At 40.4% G+C, this 19,803-nt stretch overlaps 2 protein-coding genes across 2 annotated transcripts in view; both read left to right on the forward strand.

Moving 5' to 3' along the window:
* The first annotated feature begins 3,953 nt into the window (after window positions 1-3,953).
* LOC124137391 (ADP,ATP carrier protein 1, mitochondrial-like) lies at window positions 3,954-12,898 on the forward strand. Its single transcript, XM_046503672.2, has 2 exons — window positions 3,954-4,106; window positions 11,238-12,898. The coding sequence occupies exon 2, from the start codon at window positions 11,238-11,240 to the stop codon at window positions 12,141-12,143; it is 906 nt and encodes a 301-aa protein (XP_046359628.1). The 5' UTR covers window positions 3,954-4,106; the 3' UTR covers window positions 12,144-12,898.
* Window positions 12,899-16,566: 3,668 nt separating this feature from the next.
* LOC124137390 (nucleolar RNA helicase 2-like) overlaps window positions 16,567-19,803 on the forward strand; it is a 36,563-nt gene continuing 33,326 nt past the window's right edge. The window contains exons 1-2 of the mRNA XM_046503671.2: window positions 16,567-16,720; window positions 19,291-19,381. Coding sequence (XP_046359627.1) covers window positions 16,649-16,720; window positions 19,291-19,381 — 163 coding nt within the window. The 5' untranslated portion in view covers window positions 16,567-16,648. The remainder of the gene's footprint in view (window positions 16,721-19,290; window positions 19,382-19,803) is intronic.

Below are 19,803 nucleotides of genomic sequence, written 5' to 3' on the forward strand. Positions count from 1 at the left end.
GACACATACTGTTTGTGTGAGACCCCATGCTTTCAAAATTAAAACTAACAACTATAATTAATTCATATGCTCGTACAATTTAAGGTCCCCCATGAAATGAATATCTCACACTACAAAATATTTTTTAAAGTCCTTAGAAAGACATCGACTGATCTCATACTACAGTCCGTAGCATAACGCCCTTCGCGTGGTGTGCTGACGTCACTATTCCAGTGTGTATCAAGGGTAAGGTAGATCTGAGGAACATGCGTATAGATGAGGAAGACTTCGACAACTTGGTTTGTCATGATTCACAAACAAAGAAACGTCAAAATATTAACAGAGATATGTGCAGAAATGGCCAGAAATGGCGTTCGGCCTGACGAGTGAACGCTTTAACCACTAGGCTACCCCATCGCCCCACTCTCATATCATGACCCCTAACCCCCTTGCGACTTTGGGCGTATTGCATCTTCAAATTAACTGAAGGCACGTGGGGTCTCCATTTAGAGCCAAACTGCTTAAACATTAAAAGGCACTTAACGCGCATCTAAAATGTCTGAAAGTATATATATATCAAGCATAACAAAAAATGAACAAGCGTCTCTAAACAGATTATCAAACAACGAGTCAATTGTTTATTAAAGAAGCTGATAAGGGAGGAGCTATAATAATTATGGACTGTTACAGAAAGCTTTCAGACAGTTCGGAGAAATCTGTATTACTTAATCTTAAAAGATTAGTATATTCACATTCTCAATGCCTTACTAAATTGGAAGAGGATTATTTAATTAATTTTGAATCGAAAGAAATTAAGTTTATTCTAAACAACAATACTTTTAATTTTGATGGTTCTCATTACAAACAAGTAATAGGCACAGCAATGGGGGTGGGGGTGGGGGTGGGGGTGGGGGGGGGGGGGGGGGGGGGCCCTACTAATGCAATCCTTGTACTTGGTTATTTGGAGGAAAAACTGTACTCAAAAATTGAAGAAAAATTCGGCATTGAATTTGGACAGGGATTTCAAGATAAACGATCTACAGTGTTTAATAGATATTTTACAGACTCTCCATCCAAGTTGAATCTTTAACTTTAGAGATGAGCGATAACAATCTTTCGTTTCTAGACGTAATGGTTACAAACAATAACATTGAAACCAACCGATTCCAAGCAATACCTCAATAACAATTCCTGTCACCCCCGTCTTACTAAAAACAGTGTCCCTTACTCATTAGCACGTAGAATCTGCGCGATAGTATCTAATTCAGATCGTGCACAATATAGACTCGATGAACTGAGGGAGTCACTATTAGCAAGAAACTACCCTAGAAAAATAGTGGAGGACGCAATAAACAAGGCTAAATCACAAAACCGTTGTGATCTTTTAAAACCTAAAGATAAACCTAATGAGAGTGTTCTCCCTTTTGTTACAACCTTTAATCCCCCAAACCCGGAATTATTTGGAAGTGTTCTGGAAACACTGTATTCCTTAAATAAGTGTAAAGAACTAAAACAAAAAATATCACAAAATAAACTTATTAAAAGTAAAAGACAGAGCCAAAAACTGAAACAGATTCTTACTAGGGCGTCTTTCTCAAATGGAAAACAAGAATGTAAAACAGTACAAAAGTGTAACAGACCAAATTGTGGTACTTGCCCTCATGTTTTACAATGTTGTTCTTCATTTCATTCAAAGACGGAAAAACTTTCTCTGTCCGAGAGAATATGAATTGTGCTTAAAAAAACATGATTTATGTCGTACAATGTGCTGGATGCAAGGCCGAATACATTGGACAGACAGAGGACACCCTAAGAGGGTCCACCAACAACAAATAAGGGACCCCTCAGCGCAGCGTGAGGTTTCAAATGTTAAATTTAGCGCGGTTATATCTACAGGTAACCTAGCTCCACATTGAAAACACCGTATGTTTATCTCCATTCTACCATGACTAAATAAAACGTGAACTCTTTGATGTTAGCAAATATACTGAGTGAAGCGGCATGGGTTGAGTTCAGTGTTTTGAGTTGGTTGTCGATCTGAATTACGGAATCACCGACAAAAATATGGTGCTGTATATACGCAAGCAGGTTGTTTACACCGTAATACTTCACTCGAAAATATGGTAGGCATTGAAAGCATATAAGCACGGCAACTTGGTAAGCTAACATGAGGTGGGCATCCCTAAAGAAAACAAAGCAAGCTTTGCAAGGCTTTCGCTCTACATCGCGCGTCACGATTATGACGTCATATCGCTCATTGTGACGCAAAAGATATGACGTCACAGTCGTATATAGAAATGCCCCAAAATTTCAAGCTCTCTGTTGTCTCCAAAACGTAAATACATTCCCTTTGTTGATTTCTGTCGTGTTTTTCTGCACGAAATGTATTGCCACACATCCTTTGAATATTGTAGTAACCGCATCTGTGCATTTTGTAACCTGTAATTGTGGATATAGTTATTTAAATATGCCTACCGACAATGACTGAAAATAGTACTATTCTATGAATATTAGCTTCCGCGCTGATGCGGCCGTCAAACCAGCTGTTTCAATCAGAGGGGGTTTATTGTGATTTAATAGCCAATCAGAATCGAGTAAATTCCAAATTAATGGTAGAATAAATTATACAGCTCATCTTTGGACTTTTGTATCATTTTATCTATCTATCTATCTATCTATCTATCTATCTATAACGAACACGCTTATAACGAACTGACGGATGTAACGAACTTATTTTTTTGTCCCGACTATTTCCTATAGTTATGCTGTATATATGCTTTTAACGAACTACGGTTACAACGAACTAGAATTAGTGGTCCCTTTGAGTTCGTTATAACCGTAGTTTAATATATATATATATATATATATATATATATATATATATATATATATATATATATACAAAAATGAGGTAAATGTTGACAGCGAAAGTACTATGTATGAAACTGATATAAAGAAGATGATGGACTAACGTGGACTTTATTATTTTATTATATATATATATATATATAGTTGGTCGTAGTTGTACCGGAGTGAGTAGGTGAGGTGAGGTGAAATTGGGTTTAACGTCGCGTCCAAGATTATTGCACTTATATAGCGACGTGCATGCACGTGTATGTGTGTGTGTGGCTGCTTGTACTAGTCCGGACTGATGCCGATTTATAGTGCTAGCTCACTGAGATACCATGCCGCAGTTTAACATGAATACCCCACTCAGACACAGTATACTGACTCCGAGCCGACCAGTCCTTGTTTTAGCCCCTTAATGCCGAGCGCCAGACAGGGTAACAACAAGTACAATCTTTTAACGTCTTTTTGTATGACGCGGCCCGGGATCGAACCCCGGACCTTCCGCTCTCCGGGCGGACGCTCTACCACAAGACCACGGAGGCGGTCACCGGAGTGAGTAACGTATAGAAGCGAACCACTCCATGCGACCAGCATAGTACGATTCGTCACATCTTACAGTCCATTCAAGATATTGCATATGTTTTTCATCTGTTTCATTTTTGACAAGTCTACATATCTTGATAAACATATGTCATAGAATGGTTAACTTTCATTGAGAAAATATCCTAAATCGTGAAAAACTATTTCCATTTGCGTAGTTATTCTATGTTTACATTGGTTGTACGGTTCCACGCGCTGTCATCGAAGCCCAACGGAGAGCCAGCAATACGGTCGCTTTGATGTGTAAATATGTATTGCCATGCAACTCACTGTCGCAGTTGTAGTAGCATATTTATATAATTATGCAAAAGAATATGTAAAGCGCCCCCAAATACTTGCATTAATCTGTTCTATTCTGATTTCTGAAAAAAACGCGTTTCTTTACAAACAAGAGAGAAGTCCGGTCACGTGATATGCAAATTAGCCTGTGGCAGTGATATGTTATGCTAAGTTACCACTGCGCCGGAGTGTGGAAGCGAACGTAAAATGTCTCCGACCGGGTGAAAGGGCATGAGCATGCGTATGTGTTACATCATCCGGGAACTAATGATTACGTCACCCGTTTGCTGCTGGTGCATGCCCTTCTGAGCCGACGAGACGGGAGTAGACTTCTGTACATCTAGCTTGGTCACACTGACAGCAGCTGTCTTGTGTTCGTCGACATCCGAAATTTCAAAGTGAGAGTCTATCTTGCTCTTAATGCTAACAAAATAACTGTATGTTTAAGTTCAGTCCAGTAATGTGGAACACTGCATCGCGGCATCGCTCACTGCTATTATGCATGCTATGGCTGAATCCTAGCCTGTATTATGTAATATCACAGAACCTGAGGTCGCGGAACCGACAACATATTGCTTGTTGGTTAAATGTGCAACTGCATCACGTCATTCACGCTGTTATCATCAAAATGGCGTTAAAACTATAAGTCTTCAATGCAATTTAGATTACGCCTGCGTGGTGTTCAACGCCCTTGCCCCGTTTAGAAGTCAAAGATTGTGGACACATTAGGTCACCGTGACCTACTTTTACAGAGGCCGGTAGTTTCCCCTCTGCAGGTCGACACTGATGCGGCAACCCGAAGAGGTGGATCGTGTTGTAGATCTGTCACCCGAATCTTGCAGCATATACTTGTGCATGCTATTGGTCATTTCCATAAATCATAATGGCATCTGGTGTTCGTCTTTGTGAAACCGTAGATTTATCTCATAACTGTCAACTGTTGAAAATGTACATGTACAGTAAACTACGTTTATTTCGAACACGCTTATAACGAACTGACGGATATAACGGGCTTACTTTTCTGTCCCGACTATTTGCTATAGCTATGCTGTAGCTATGCTGTATATATGCGTATAACGAACTCAAATTAGTGGTCCCTTTGAGTTCGTTTTAACCGTAGTTTTCTGTTCAACAAATGTTCCGCTCCCTATTGTATTTTTATTTTATTTTGTCATTAAAGATTCATGTCGTCGTGTCAATCATTTGTTCATTAGCTATATTCATCGAAATACATATGTGTTAATCGAGGCGGAGGCTCGGGCCATTTCGCAGTCCAAGCATTATTCATGTTGAAACCCACTTTGTAAATCTAACTCTAATAATGTTATGTTTATAACTCTAATAGCTCACCATAACAGTAAGTACACAGAGGCAATGTCTCAATTGCAAACTTGGAACTAAATACAACAGCTGGACTAAGGCCGGAAAGGGGCATATCTCCCTTTAAAGGGCCGACCTCCTTTTTTCAACAATAGGCCACTGAAAACACATTTGTTTCAAGACAGTAAAATCATTCATTCCTATTGCTGAGAAGGCCATATGGCTATATGACATGTATACAAAGCAGGTCAGGGTACATTTCTACAATAAAATATACATCAATAGTCATGGTAACTGGTAAATTAAATCTTATCCTTAAATAGGTGCATGCGTTCAAAGATACATAGCGTGGCAAATGCACCTTGACAAAAATATTATTGTAAAAGTATTTTAGTCTTCTTAGTAAGTACAATTTATACAAATGAGGATGCTTGAAAAGAATATGTAAAGAATAATTTATTGTTTTCTTTATATCGTCATAAAATGGAACAAAACAAGTAAAAAGTCATGCCTTGGATATGATTAAAACTACATAACTGACAGATTCTGCCTTCTCATTGAATTCCACAGTATCTACCTGATTTAATATGGAGATCGTAAGAGCAGCATCTGAACCGGGCAAACGCCACTCTTTTAATTTATTTCAAACACATAGTGCTCTCTATTTTAATTTATTGGACAAAGGTAGAGCAGTAATATACACCTGCTATACAGATAATAAGGATAACGTAGTGGGCGAGAAGGGAAGTTGTGTTTACTAATACATGTATACACTAAACAATAGCCCTTCAGTTTAATTGCTTTAACTAACCTAATTAACGTGCTCCTGCAATGAAAGAACAGGTCTGCCAAATGTATCCACACAAACTGCATTTGGTATTTCTCTGGATTTGGAGCATATGTTCAGCATGGTTACTCAACTTCAGAAAGGTCATTCTCGGCAAGCATGGGTCACAAAGGCGTAGAATAGGTCCATAACCTTGTACAGTATAGTAGTGAGTGAGTATTGTTTTACGCCGCATTAGTTACGTCACGTCGGGGGACACCGGAAAGCGTCTCCACACACTGTATCCATATGGACGTCTATATATAGTACGTTAAGGTAGAGATGGTGACGGCAATGTCACCTGCATGCCTGATTGAGTCACATCGTACCTGACGGCGTGGTCGTTGCTTATGTTGGGGCAGGGGTGGCCCAGTCGTTTAGGGCGCGCAGTTTCCTTTTGCAGGGTTGCGTCCGTTTGGACCTATGGTGGGTTAGAATCCCGGTTCGCCCAGATTATATTTCTAGGTTTGTCAGCACCATACCCTTCCTCGTGAGTTACCAATGTGGCAAATGTCTGAGACTTACATCACTTCGGACTGACACGCTGTGATATAGCTAGAATAATGTTCAAAGCGGCGTTAACCCAACTTACTCACTTACTCACTCACGTTGCTCATGGTACCAACACGTTGTTTGATGAACACGGGATTGTTAACATGCCCCCTGTTATACCTGCAACCTCACTGACTATGGCACTATATAGCAACATCCCTTCACTCATCGGATGCACCTTACCCCATTAAATGGTGGGAATCTAATCTATTAAATTAAATTTTATTAATTATGTATGTTTACACTGAGTCTATGATCTGGACTCTTGGAAAGGTGTTCAATGGAACTCGTTATTAGGGATGGTACCGTTCCCTTTGAAATCATCACGATTGACCGAAATTCATTCTTACGGAGTAGGTTTTTTTTGCAAGTATCCCTGACAGTAATCGTCGGGTTTCCGCTCTAGTAAATCTCTACATATGTGCTCAGTAGTTGCGTGAGTTCATGCAGTGGTGTTGTGTATAGTGAGGGGATTTGAAATTGGGTTTAACGTCGCGTTAAATTGATCGCCTTGGTGTATCTACGTGCGTGTGTGTGTGTAGGTGGGGTGGGGGGTAATTGACAACGACGAAAACAGACCTGGTAACAACGAGTATCTTTTAACATATTTGGGTATTTGGTCGATGATGGCACCGCAGACCTGACTGTCTCCAGTGGTGTTTTGGGAGTACATTTTTACGAAAGAGCATTTTACCGGAAGTAGATTTCCATGTGCAACTAGGGCATCTGCATGTAACTCGCCATTGCTTGATCCGATTCGACCTTAAACCTCAATTAATACACATAGCTTTTATAAATATAACTGTTTTAGGTGCTAGCAGGTGGTCTAAATCAGACTATACAATCCTGGCGGAAGTGGGTTAGTTTTCAGGAGTTTTCAAGGAATGTGTTCATGAGATACTTATCCCTGCAAAGAGAAACTATAGAAGACCAAAAAGGGGCACCGTGGTCGACAATCTGGTGCTAATTTCCATTCTATGTGTCAGACACTGCAGTTAGTGGTTTGGGTGAAAGATACATTGTCTATGTGTAACTATGGTGATCATTAACTACCATTCTCACCATGCACTCACCCCTTTCCGTAACCTGCAAGAAGATTCGTCCCCCTATGAATGAATGTTATGTGCGAAAATACGACAAACAAACCACAATGCTCGTTTGACTTCAAGTACTTCGGTCAAAGAATCCCTCCGGAAAATTTTTTCATTTGACATATGACTTGCACCTAAACATATTTTAGGAGGAATATTTGAATCATTCCATGGCTCACAAAACATATTCTCATAATATGGCAAGTGTATATTTAAATATATAATGACATTTCTGATTATCCCCGTCAAAAGTAGTATATATCCCCGTCAAAAGTAGCATATATCCCCGTCAAAAGTAGTATATGTTTTAAAATATCAGCTAGCAGAACAAATACTTGGTGCTTTAGGTTTTAAATCAAACCTGCTGGGTCTGGCAAGTTTAGTCTGTGGTACCCCTTTAATGCTATACAATTATTCTCCTCCGTTCTCCAACCCGTTTTTATTCATCAGATAGTTACGAGTTTTCACACACATTTCTGGTGTCCCCCTCCCTGATATTGCTCGAATAGTGCTAAAGCGGCGTAAAACCATACTCGCTCGAGTTTTCACAGCCTACATGAGAAACACGTGGGTCATTATCAAAATATGTACCCTTTTTATGTCAGTAATCTCTATCTTTCATAAAGTTTAAGGTAGCCCTTAACTGTCATACTTAATATTTCAGTGGGGAACCAAATTAAAATATATCATCGAATATTTGCCTCGTCAATGCTTTATTTTTGTGGTGGAGTGGTATATAGTCTGAAATTGTTGAAATATCACTGTCAATAGACACCGAATGGTTTTTTACAGTGAACATATTTAAGATTTTAGGTCATATACGTGAGTTTATTTGTTGTTATTTTATTTTTATTTCCTCTATGTTCCTATCTTAAAATAATACCAAATAAGCAAAGCATGTCTGTCTAAAATGTTCCTGTCCTTGGTGTTGCCATTTGTTTAATTAGGTGTAAGAGTTATCCAAGAAGGTAAATAAATGCTCCCTTATATCAATTCCTGTCTTCCATGGAGAAAAGTGTTTTCTGAGTCAAATGAAGAAAAAGTTATTCCAACTGGAAAAAGGTAACACCAAGCATCATTTTATGAAAGTTCAATGTCCTTGGTGTAACCTTGTTATAAAGAAAACTATTTCATTAACAAAACATCCTTTCATGCATAATAGAAGAATTAAATGCATTGTTGTCGGCTGCTGTACAGGGAGCAGTCATTTGTATTTCTATTTCATGTTGAATGAAAATATGTCTGTGGTGATACTGTCCTTGGTGTTACCTGAATCATGACAAAATGTGCTTGGTGTTACTTGATATGCCCTTGGTGTTACGTAGTATGTCCTTGGTGTTACTTAATATGGCCTTGGTGTTACTTAATATGTCCTTGGTGTTACTTAATATCTCCTTTGTGTTACTTGATATGCCCTTAGTGTTACTTAAGGTGTCCTTGGTGTTACTTAATATGTCCTTGGTGTTACTTAATATGTCCTTGGTGTTACTTAATATGCCCTTGGTGTTACTTAATATGTCCTTGGTGTTACTTAATATGCCCTTGGTGTTTCTTAATATGCCCTTGGTGTTACTTAAGGTGTCCTTGGTGTTACTTAATATGTCCTTGGTGTTACTTAATATCTCCTTGGTGTTACTTGATATGCTCTGGTGTAACTTAATATGCCCTTTGTGTTACTTAATTTGCCCTTGGTGTTACTTAATATGCCCTTGGTGTAACGTAATATGTCCTTGGTGTTACTTAATATGCCCTTGGTGTTACTTAATATGTCCTTGGTGTTACTTAATATGTCCTTGGTGTTACTTAATATGCCCTTGGTGTTACTTAATATGCCCTTGGTGTTACCACAAGTCAGCAATTAGTAACTTTGAATGGACAATGGCTAAACATGTCTTGTGCCTTTGAAATTACAACACTTTAATCATATTAACATTAAGATTTGTATTATTATTGAAACACTCTAACTTAGGGTTAGATTAAGCTAAATGTCCTTGGTGATACTTAATATGTCCTTGGTGTTGCCCCAAGTCAGCAAGTGATAACTCCGTGTTAGTGTTAATGGGGGAAACATGTCTTGTGCCATTCTAACTCTTAACTCATATTAACACTTAAATGTTTGAAAACACCCTAAAGGTCCCTTTATAATCACTGTCTTCGGTGTTACTTAATATGTCCTCAGTGTTAATAAGTCAGCAGTATTAACTTCAAAGAAAACATTGTGAAACAAAAAGTCTGATGCTATTGCAAATATGCAACACCAACTTTCGTGCATCATTTCCTACTGATAGATTATTGCAGAGACCATATACCGGTATACAGTCACCGATTATTGTGACGTGAAAGAACATCGTCATGAGTAATGATGATGTCCCACCTCGTCTTTGGTGTTACCGCCTCGTCTTTGGAGTTACAACCTTGTCTTTGGTGTTACAGCCTCGTCTTTGGAGTTACAACCTTGTCTTTGGTGTTAACGCCTCGTCTTTGGTGTAACCGTTTTGTCTTTGGTGTTACCAGAGGAAATTCTAAAAATGATGCATGTGAAAACACATTGCATAGCATCGCATTATCAAATTTTGATAATGATCCACGTGTCCACGTGTAGCACATGTTTGGCATGTCAGTCATGCGCACCTAAGTCCCTTGGGCGTATACCAGAATTAATGGATTTACATTTTGAATCTCAGATTTATGATTCTTGATTTGTCAGCATCACGCCGGTATCCTTAGGTTTCACTCAAGTAAAGCGCCAAACACCCGCACTACTGCCATCACGGCAGCCATGTTGAAAAATACAGGTTTGGCCGTTGTGCAACGTTTCTGTTTTCAATGAAAACAAATGACTATTCAAAGTTTCTTGACGTGAAATTGTGTGTGCACATCAGTCAAGGGCTGAACCTTTACCATTTGTTTACGAGTTTTTTTTATAAAGTTTCAATTTTCATGTTCCCAAGCAAACATAAATGTAGGGAGGGTTTCTTTCTGGTTCGAAACTCATACACATTATGTTGTGTCTTCATGACACTTTACAAACACATCAGGCTAGTTGGGACTTCAGTCAATTGTTAAAAAAGAAACAGAAAACTTGTGCATTTATAGTCCAAACCATATACGGATATAGGTGACATTGACCTTTTTTTACCTTTCCACATTCATCATGCTCTTGATATGCTCCTAAAGATATGCTACTAGAGATATGCTCCTAAAGATATGGTACTAACGATATGGTACTAAAGATACCCTCCATCTTGGCCAATGTAAACAGTTCGATACAAATTCCTCTCGTTTTGTCGAAAATTGTATTTTTACTACTCGTGCAGTATAGGCTACATGACATCAAGGTTAATATAGATTAACATTAGGAACATGAAAGAATCGGGTGTTTTTTAACTTCTTTTGAGTAGTATATGTTAAAGGACAACTAAACTCAAAGACTCATGTCAGGGGCTACGGGTAGTCTGAACCGGCCCCTACCCCTAATAACCTGATTGTCGTCAGAGTTGGACCAGTTGGTCAGGCCTGGGATTTCATCGAAAAAAATAAATTGTCCCCGAAAATTCTTGAAAAAAATAATAATGCTTAAAACTGTTTGATAAAAAGAGAAATTGCCTGCCAAAAAAATCACATTGCTGCAGTGTTTTTCTTAAAAAGAATTCAGGCTCATAGTTTTAAATTACAAAAATATCTGGTTACAAAATTCCAGCTCCCACCTTTGATGTATTCAATTATCGTCTCTGTTGTAGATGACTCAGAAGTTGGGGTTTGTCGAGAACTTCGGCTTGAGTGGAGCTGCCGCAGTGATCTCCAAGACAGCAGCCGCCCCGATCGAGCGTGTCAAACTCTTGGTGCAGAATCAGGATGAGATGATCAAAGCCGGACGGCTCAAGGAGCCCTACAAGGGTGTGATAGACTGCACCCTCAGGACATTCCGTACTGAAGGATTCTGGCCCTTCTGGAGAGGAAACTTGGCCAACTGCTTGAGATACTTCCCAACACAGGCGCTCAACTTCGCCTTTAAAGACCAGATCAAGGCTACATTCAAAACCAGCAAAGACGCGTCCTATACCACGAAGTTCGGCATGAATGTCATGTCTGGGGGTTGTGCTGGAGCTATGTCGCTGTGCTTCGTGTATTCCCTGGATTACGCACGTACCCGTCTGGCCAACGACGCTAAAGCTGCTGGGAAGGGGGCTTCGGATCGTCAATTCAATGGCTTGATTGACGTTTATAGAAAAACCATCAAGTCAGATGGCTTTGTCGGTCTTTATCGAGGCTTCGTCATCTCTTGTGTAGGAATCATTGTCTACAGAGGATGCTACTTCGGCTTCTACGATACCCTCAAGCCTATACTGCTAGGGGAGAAGGCGAGCCTGGCCGCGTCCTTCGCGCTCGGCTATGTCGTGACCATCAGTGCTGGTCTAGTGTCCTACCCCATCGATACTATACGGCGACGCATGATGATGACGTCAGGGGAAGCCGTCAAGTACAAGGGATCCATCGACTGCACCCTTCAGATCCTCAAAAATGAAGGCTTTTTGTCTCTGATGAAAGGAGCTGGTGCTAATATATTGAGGGGCGTGGCAGGGGCGGGCGTGTTGTCTGGATTCGACAAATTCAAGGAGTATTACATAGCCTGGAGAGTTTCCTAAGTGACATTGTACAGTGCTTGTCCAAAAGTGCTTGTCCCAAACCTCAGTTGTTTGGCGTTATTCTTCTGGGTAAAAAAAAATTCTATTCCTTTAATAGCGCTTTAGAAAGGACTTGCTGTAACCTATCATGCATAAATATCTGTTTCCATGAATATATTTCGCCTGGAATCTGATAGGCACCCCACAGCCCCACCAAATTAACCCTACGGTCATCTTCACGAACTTTTAACCTTATGACCATAACCATGTTTCGTTATGTGACGTCACTGACGTATACGTTGATGTGTGTGTTATGCTGAAATATTGCCGACGTGACTTACAACGTTAACCCGCTCTTTGAACTAATGTCACGTGAAACAGAATTGTTTCAGCTTTGGTTGAACTTGAGACAACTGTCCTATTGTACATGTTTGCATGATGAAATATGCTTGGGATTTCACAACAAATGTTTTTGTGGTTGCTACCGTGCAGTATTCGTGTAACAAATCACATTTCGCCCCCACCCCCACCCCCACCCCCGAATAAGCTTGAAAGTATAGCGTTTGTATGTATACCCTTGTTTGAGACCCGTGGGTGGATCAGGTTCGGTTTAGGGAAGAGTGTTGTGTTGTTCATAGGCTACTGATTATATAACCTAGATCCAGCTGATATTGTGTTGGTGTTATTTTAGGAAAATGTACCGTATTTGTGTTACTACGAAACATTTCTCGAAACGTATTGTCTTATTTCTGCTGACCAATACAATTTATACAGAACGTGTCTTTTGTGATTCATGACCCGCCCGGATGCCGGAATTGGTCCCCCATCAACCTTTGCTTGTCGTTAGAAGCGACAGAATAAGTAGGATGGTAAGTTTTGGTGACTTGGCTGATTGCCGTCACCGTACCCCGTGTGTAGCCTGGTTCTGTGTGTATGCTGCGCTGGCGCTACAGTGTAGTACTAGCGCAGCATATACAGGGAACCAGGTTGACCCCTTGGGACGTTGCTCAAATCAGTCTGCGGCTTGACTGGTCCATTACAGGCCGTCGTCATAGAGATGGAAGTGTTTCGGCGTTAAACAACAACAAAAAATAAGAACTTTGCGGATTGGAAACACGTATCTGTGCGTACGTCCAGTTGAAAACCTAGCAGGCTTAGTTTTATTCTAAAATCACAAAACTGAATATGAGGTGAGGTGAGGTGAAATGGGGTTTAACGTCGCGTCCAAGATTATTGCACTTGTATAGCGACGTGCATGCACGTGTGTCGCTGCTTGTACTAGTCCGGACTGATGCCGATTTATAGTGCTAGCTCACTGAGATACCATGCCGCAGTTTAACATGCCTTCTCCACTCAGACAGTAAACCAGGCCGACCAGTCCTTGTTTTAGCCCCTTAATGCCGAGTGCCAGACGGGGTAAGAACAAGTACCATTTTTAATCGTCTTTTAGTATGACGTGGCCGGGAATCGAACCCCGGACCTTCCGCTCTCCAGGCGGACGCTCTACCACTAGACCACGGAGGCGGTCAAACTGAATGTGAACACTTTAGTGTCACAACAGGTGTACAAAGTGGAGCTGTGTCAGGAAAACGGCTGTTCTTGGGACAGAGTTCATCTGATTGACAATCAGTGACCATGAAATAGCGGAGGACTATGCCCAGTCTAGCAGTCCTATAGCAAGTGTCACTCACATCCTTAAAACCACTGTAACCTGCTAACTCAAATTGTATGAAGTAGGTCAATCTGGAAGTTCACTATTCTAATTATAGACGGTACATGTCTCAAATTGACACTGGACACTAATAACAACGGAAACTGGAACCACACCGTGGAGTCCCGCTTTAAGTTTCATATACTACTCAAAAGAAGTAAAAGAACTCCCGATTCTTCCTTGTGGCTACAGCTAATCTATCATGCCATGACATAAACTATAGCCATATGAAAAGTCGGTTAATACTATGACAGATTCACTATAGTCATATGAAAGAATCAGGTGTTCTTTCACTTCTTTTGAGTAGTATATTAATCATTCGCTCATCAGGTCGCTTGTTTGATTCTCCGCATATGTGTTCAGAAAAGATGGTGTAATGCCGTCTTGACTCGCTCATTCACCAGGTAATATTTTTTCATGCCCGGAGAGCGGAAGGTCCGAGGTTCGATCCCCGGCCACGTCATACCAAAAGATGTCAAAAGATGGTACTGCTTGTTGCCCTGTCTGACGCTCGGCATTAAGGGGCTAAAACAAGGACTGGTCGGCTCGGAAATCAGTATACTATGTCTGAGTGGTGTATTCATGTTACGCTGCGGCGTGGTATCTCACAATAAATCGGCATCAGTCCGGACTAGTACACGCGCACACACACACACACACACACACACACACACACACACACGCCATGCGTGCAGCAAACTGTGCATCGGTGACTTTGTTGATAGGAAAATCGTCGAATCCCAATTTGGTGGATCGATGCTCATGATGTCAATCACTAGATTGTCTGGTCCAGGCTCGATTATTTTCATAACGCTGGAATATTGCTGAGTGCGGCTGAGTGCGGCTTCACAGCATCGCTTGCACATATCAAGCCGGCATTTTCGAACTTGAAAAATGTTGACAATTTTATCACAAATTATTTGCTCATGCTTGCCTTGTATAGCCACTACCACGAGTAACGAAGGCCATAACTTGCACGTGCATTTTGCTTTACTGTTTTCCTCCGTGACATTTTTTAACAAGTGTGAAAACAATGCCGTTTAAGACATTGCAAATCGACAATGGCTGCGTTTTGACGCACCGTTTGTCTAATATCAGGCCATCAACATTTTCCAATAACATATATCCAATTTATATACCGGATTTATTTTTTGTGTAGTCAGGTTCAATATACTACATACTATCTGTGCGTTTCTTTTTTTGAAGAGTGTATTTAACTTTGAATAAAACTGAAAAAGGGGTCAGTTCAATGGCAATAACAAATACTTTTCTCATGACAACTGGGAGCATCGTTGGTCCAGCCGTCTAAGACGCCGCAAATCGCTGTGCAGAGTTCCGTCCTTTGGGCACGCCAGAAACCTATGATTGTGGGTTCGAATCCCGGTTCGCTTCGAATATGTTTCTAGGTTTGTCATCACCACACCCGTGGTCGTAGATTCACCAAAGTGGTAAACGTCTGAGACCTGCATTATTTCGGGCTTTCCTCCCATATTAAGCTGACACGCCGTGATATAACTGGAATAATGTTCAAAGCGGTGTGAAACCCAACTCCCCCACACACTCATGACAACTAATCCAAGCGAAACGTCATCCCTATAAAGAATCTTGGTTGGTTGGTTTGTTGTTTAACGCCGCACTCTGCAATATTCCAGCTATATGGCGGCGGTCTGTATAATAATCGAATCTGGACCAGACAATCCAGTGATTGATATCATGAGCATCGACCCACGCAGTTGGGATCGATGGCATGCATCAAGCAAGTCCTCGAGCCTGACCACCCGACCCCGTTAGTCGCCTCTTACGACAAGCCAGAGACCATATATCGGTATATGGTCTCTGGACCAGCATATTCGCCCTTTACGGCAAGCATCGGTTGCTGAAGACCTATTCTAACCCGGATCTTGACGGGCCTATACAACTATTGAGTAGTACGTATGAATGGTAGTGATACCAGTACTGATTGGCTGAATGTGGTTCTACGCGGCAGTATTCCTACTACATCACGACAGACAGTAAAATCAAGCTTGGGCAAGCAACCCATGCTTGCCGTAAGAGACGGATATGCTTGTCGTAAGAGTCGACTAACGGAATCGGGTGGTCAGGCTCGCTGACTATGCATGTCATCGTATCCCGACTGCGTAGATCGATGCTCATGATATCGATCACTGGATTGTCTGGACCAGACTTGGTTATTTCCGAACCGCCGTCATATAGCTGTAATATTGCTGAGTGCGGCGTTAAACAACAAACAAACATAACATAAAGTAAACATAACGAACTTTACTCTGTGGACACATGCCTTCAAGAAGAGACAATTATTAGTATTGTTCAACCATGCGAGGGATGTGTTAAATAAATTCAGTAAACCGTGGGCCGCCGAAAATCAAATTTTGCTCCCTGACCTCGAATATGTGTGTCTATGTGTCTAAACAACACATGCTATACTAATAAAGTGTTATCCTAAATATAACATTTGTAACACATGCATAGCATAATAGTATATGTTTTTTTAAAGTATCAAAAAAAATGACAAATATCAAAGCGTACACTTGCTTCAAAACGCTTGCTGAACAATTCTTATCTGTAATTATGTCAATTCCATATGTTTGAATTTTAACTGTTTGGTTTGAGAAACATAGCCTATCGTGATCCATAGCAGTGCACGCATCTTTTGCTCCCCTCGTGTCGCTGCTTGGAGTTTTAAGGTTGAGTAATGGCCCTTGAGTAGAAAGCGCCATCTATAAACCGGATATTGCAGACGGACCACGTGGGGACATTGTAGGACACTGATCAGTTGTAGAGCTTTCGGAAAGACATGAAATTTTCCATACCCGAATCTGATTCTTCAAGCAGTATGGCCAAGAAAGATCAAACAAAAAAGGATAAGGTAAGTTTGAATATTTACAGTCTATGAGACACGTTTTGTATGTTGATCATAGGATCTACATTAATACTTCAGTAGACTAAGAAAGGCTGTCTGCATCGCACCATGCTGGAAACAGTGACTGTAGTCAATGGTCAGTGGTGTTATCTCGGAGATCAGTCTTACACTTACTTACCTCATTTGTATGATATTGTATAAAACCTAGCGATTATTTTGTCATTTTGGAATGTTAAGTTATTCTTCTAACTCAGTTTGACGACATTCATAAAATTATGTTCAGTAAAATTCCGTCAGCCACGTGGTGACAATATTTCATATCTCGTGTTTACGTGGTGTTCATTTGTATACTAAACATGGTAAATATCTCAGTTTCGTAGTGATAAACTTTTGGACAGCAGGTTTGAGAACCCTTACCACAATAATACTCTAGAATTTCTTGATAACGGTAATATTACTATTATCATTCAAATCAATGCCATGATTATTTATTTCCATGATATAACTGACAATGAGATGTGGAGACATTATGAGTTCATTATGTGGTTTGAACTTTGTAGTTTGGCATTATAGGGGTAGAAAAGGTCTTCAGCAACCCATGCTTGTCGCAGAAGGTGACTATTCTTGTTGTAAGAGGCGACTAACAGGGTCAGGTGGTCAGGCTCGCTGACTTGGTTGATGCATGTCGTCATATTCCACTTGCATGGATTGATGCTCATGATATCAGTCACTGCATTGTCTAGTCCAGACTTGATTATTTACAGACCGCCGTCATATAGTTGGAATATTGATGAGTGCACCTAACAAACAAAACTTAAACAGGTACTTGAATCTGCTAAAATGTGACAATGGCCACTGACCAGTCACCACATTACTGTCAAATTAAATATATAAGAGTGCTGTCTTTTAAGAAATCTACGCATGCATATTATTAGTTCTTATGAATATTTTTAGTTAAAAAACTCATTTTATTTTTTGGTAAATATTTGGTTCTTGTGTCCACGAATAACCAATTCAATTCATGAAGGGATATGGTATGAATTACCAAATACACGAATGAATCTTTACAGCACTGATGGTTGATACCAGTCATTTGTGGTAACCTTGTGGTGAGCATGTTCAGCTGAATGTATTCATGCTTTGTGGTAAATATGGCCTCATGCGACTCATTAGCTACAAGGACCCGGTCGTCTAAGGCACCGCGATTCACTTTGCAGAGTTGCATCCCTTGGGCACGCCAGAAACCTATGATCGTGGGGTCGCCCGGATTATGTGTCTTTATTTGTCAGCACCATACCCATGGTCGTAGGTGACATTGAAGTGGTAAACATCTGAGATCTACATCACTTCAGGCTTTCCTTCCACATTAAGCTGACATAACTAGAATACTGTTAAAAGTAGTATTAAACCTGACTCACTCATTAGCTACAACATCAAATTGTAGAAATTAAAGAACACCAATCAGAGTTATCTCCCTCTAAACCTTTAGTAGACGACAAGCAATCATGGCACCTATCCGAGACAATGTTGACCGTAAACTATGATAAAATCTGTGCATTGCTTGGTTAGATTACTTAGAAGCAGTGCTGGGAATGGGTTAAACTTATATTTTGAAGGTCGATCATTGATTAGAAAAAGCAATTAACATTAATGATTGAATAATGATTGAGCACAAATTGTAAATTCAGATCGTTCTTTCTCTGTCTCCATGATGTTGATTTCGTTAAATAAACTATTAAATCTTTGTTGATAATTTATTGTACTCTGCTACACAAAAATATTTACAAGGAAACATTGGCGCAGCCACCCATCTATGATCAGACCATGTCCCTAAAGATACGTTCAGATACTTTCGGGGTCCCTAGATTTCAGTGCAATACCAGGGTAATTAAGTCACTCTCGGTGACAGACCTACTCGTCTGACCATAGTGATGTGGTATGCACATCCTGTAAGATTGAAAGCTGTTGCCATTAGCCCTTTCAAATCAATACTGAGTAAGTCAGCTGCAGGAGTACTTGGTAAATATATACCAGACACTGCTATTAACGTTTCAGTAGTTCTCAAGTACAGGTGCAGACACTTTTTAAAAAGTAAAAAACCTTCCTCCCTTTGGATTCCAAACTAAGTGCCCTTGATGGGCAATTTGGGAAAGATCTTGAAACTGTTCAAAAGTTCCTTATTTTCTGAAATTCTGAGAAATTAATGATTCAAATTGTAAATTTTTACTGTCATTAGCTCCAGCTTAAGGCTGGATAACAATGTCTAAGCAGATCTAGATAAATTCCCAACCGTATTTTGAAACAAAACAATAATTAATCAGACCCACAACAGCAATGTTATTCTGGCTTAGTTGGGCGATGGGGTAGCCTACTGGTTAAAGCGTTCGCTCATCACACCAAAGACCCGGGTTCGATTCCCCACATGGGTACAATGTGTGAAGCCAATTTCTGGTGTCCCCCAACGTGATATTGCTGGAATATTGTAAAAGCGGCGTAAAACCATACTCACTCACTATTCCTGCTTAGTCATGTGGATGCAACGACAGTGTCATGATTTCTCTTTCATTTCATGTCAGAAGTCAAAGAAATCTGACAATAACACTGAAGAGCAGGCTGAGAATGGAGATGCCAGTAGCATGGAGGTGGACTCCCCGGAGAATGTGAATGGTAAGAGAACGTGAAAACACCATGAGCCTCAACTCAAGAAATGAGTTACGCGCGATGCAGTGTTTTGATTTCACCATTTGGTAGGACGTAATGAAAGGAGTCTGTAGTTTGATGTGATTCTCAGAGAAATGAGGCCCGTGAAGATCCGGGGTAGAATAGGTCTTCAGCAACCCATGCTGGTCTTAAGAGGCAACTAACGAGATCGGGTGGTCAGGTTCGCTGACTTGGTTGATGCATGTCATCAATCCCAATTGCATGGATCGATGCTCATGTTGTCAATCACTGGTTTGTCTGGTCCAGACTCGATTACTTACAGACCACCATCATATGGCTGTAATATTGCTGAGTGCAGCGCTAAACATAAAAAAAACAAAATCAGAGAAATGTAATAAAATTGAATATTGTAGTCTTTAATTGACCGT

The sequence above is a fragment of the Haliotis rufescens genome, unplaced genomic scaffold (genome assembly GCF_023055435.1).
Source record: "Haliotis rufescens isolate VD_foot unplaced genomic scaffold, xgHalRufe1.0.p SCAF_80, whole genome shotgun sequence".
Taxonomy (NCBI): domain Eukaryota; kingdom Metazoa; phylum Mollusca; class Gastropoda; order Lepetellida; family Haliotidae; genus Haliotis; species Haliotis rufescens.

Excerpts from the sequence above, each read along its gene's own strand:
- LOC124137391 (XM_046503672.2), top strand. The coding sequence starts at position 11,238 with ATGACTCAGAAGTTGGGGTTTGTCGAGAACTTCGGCTTGAGTGGAGCT.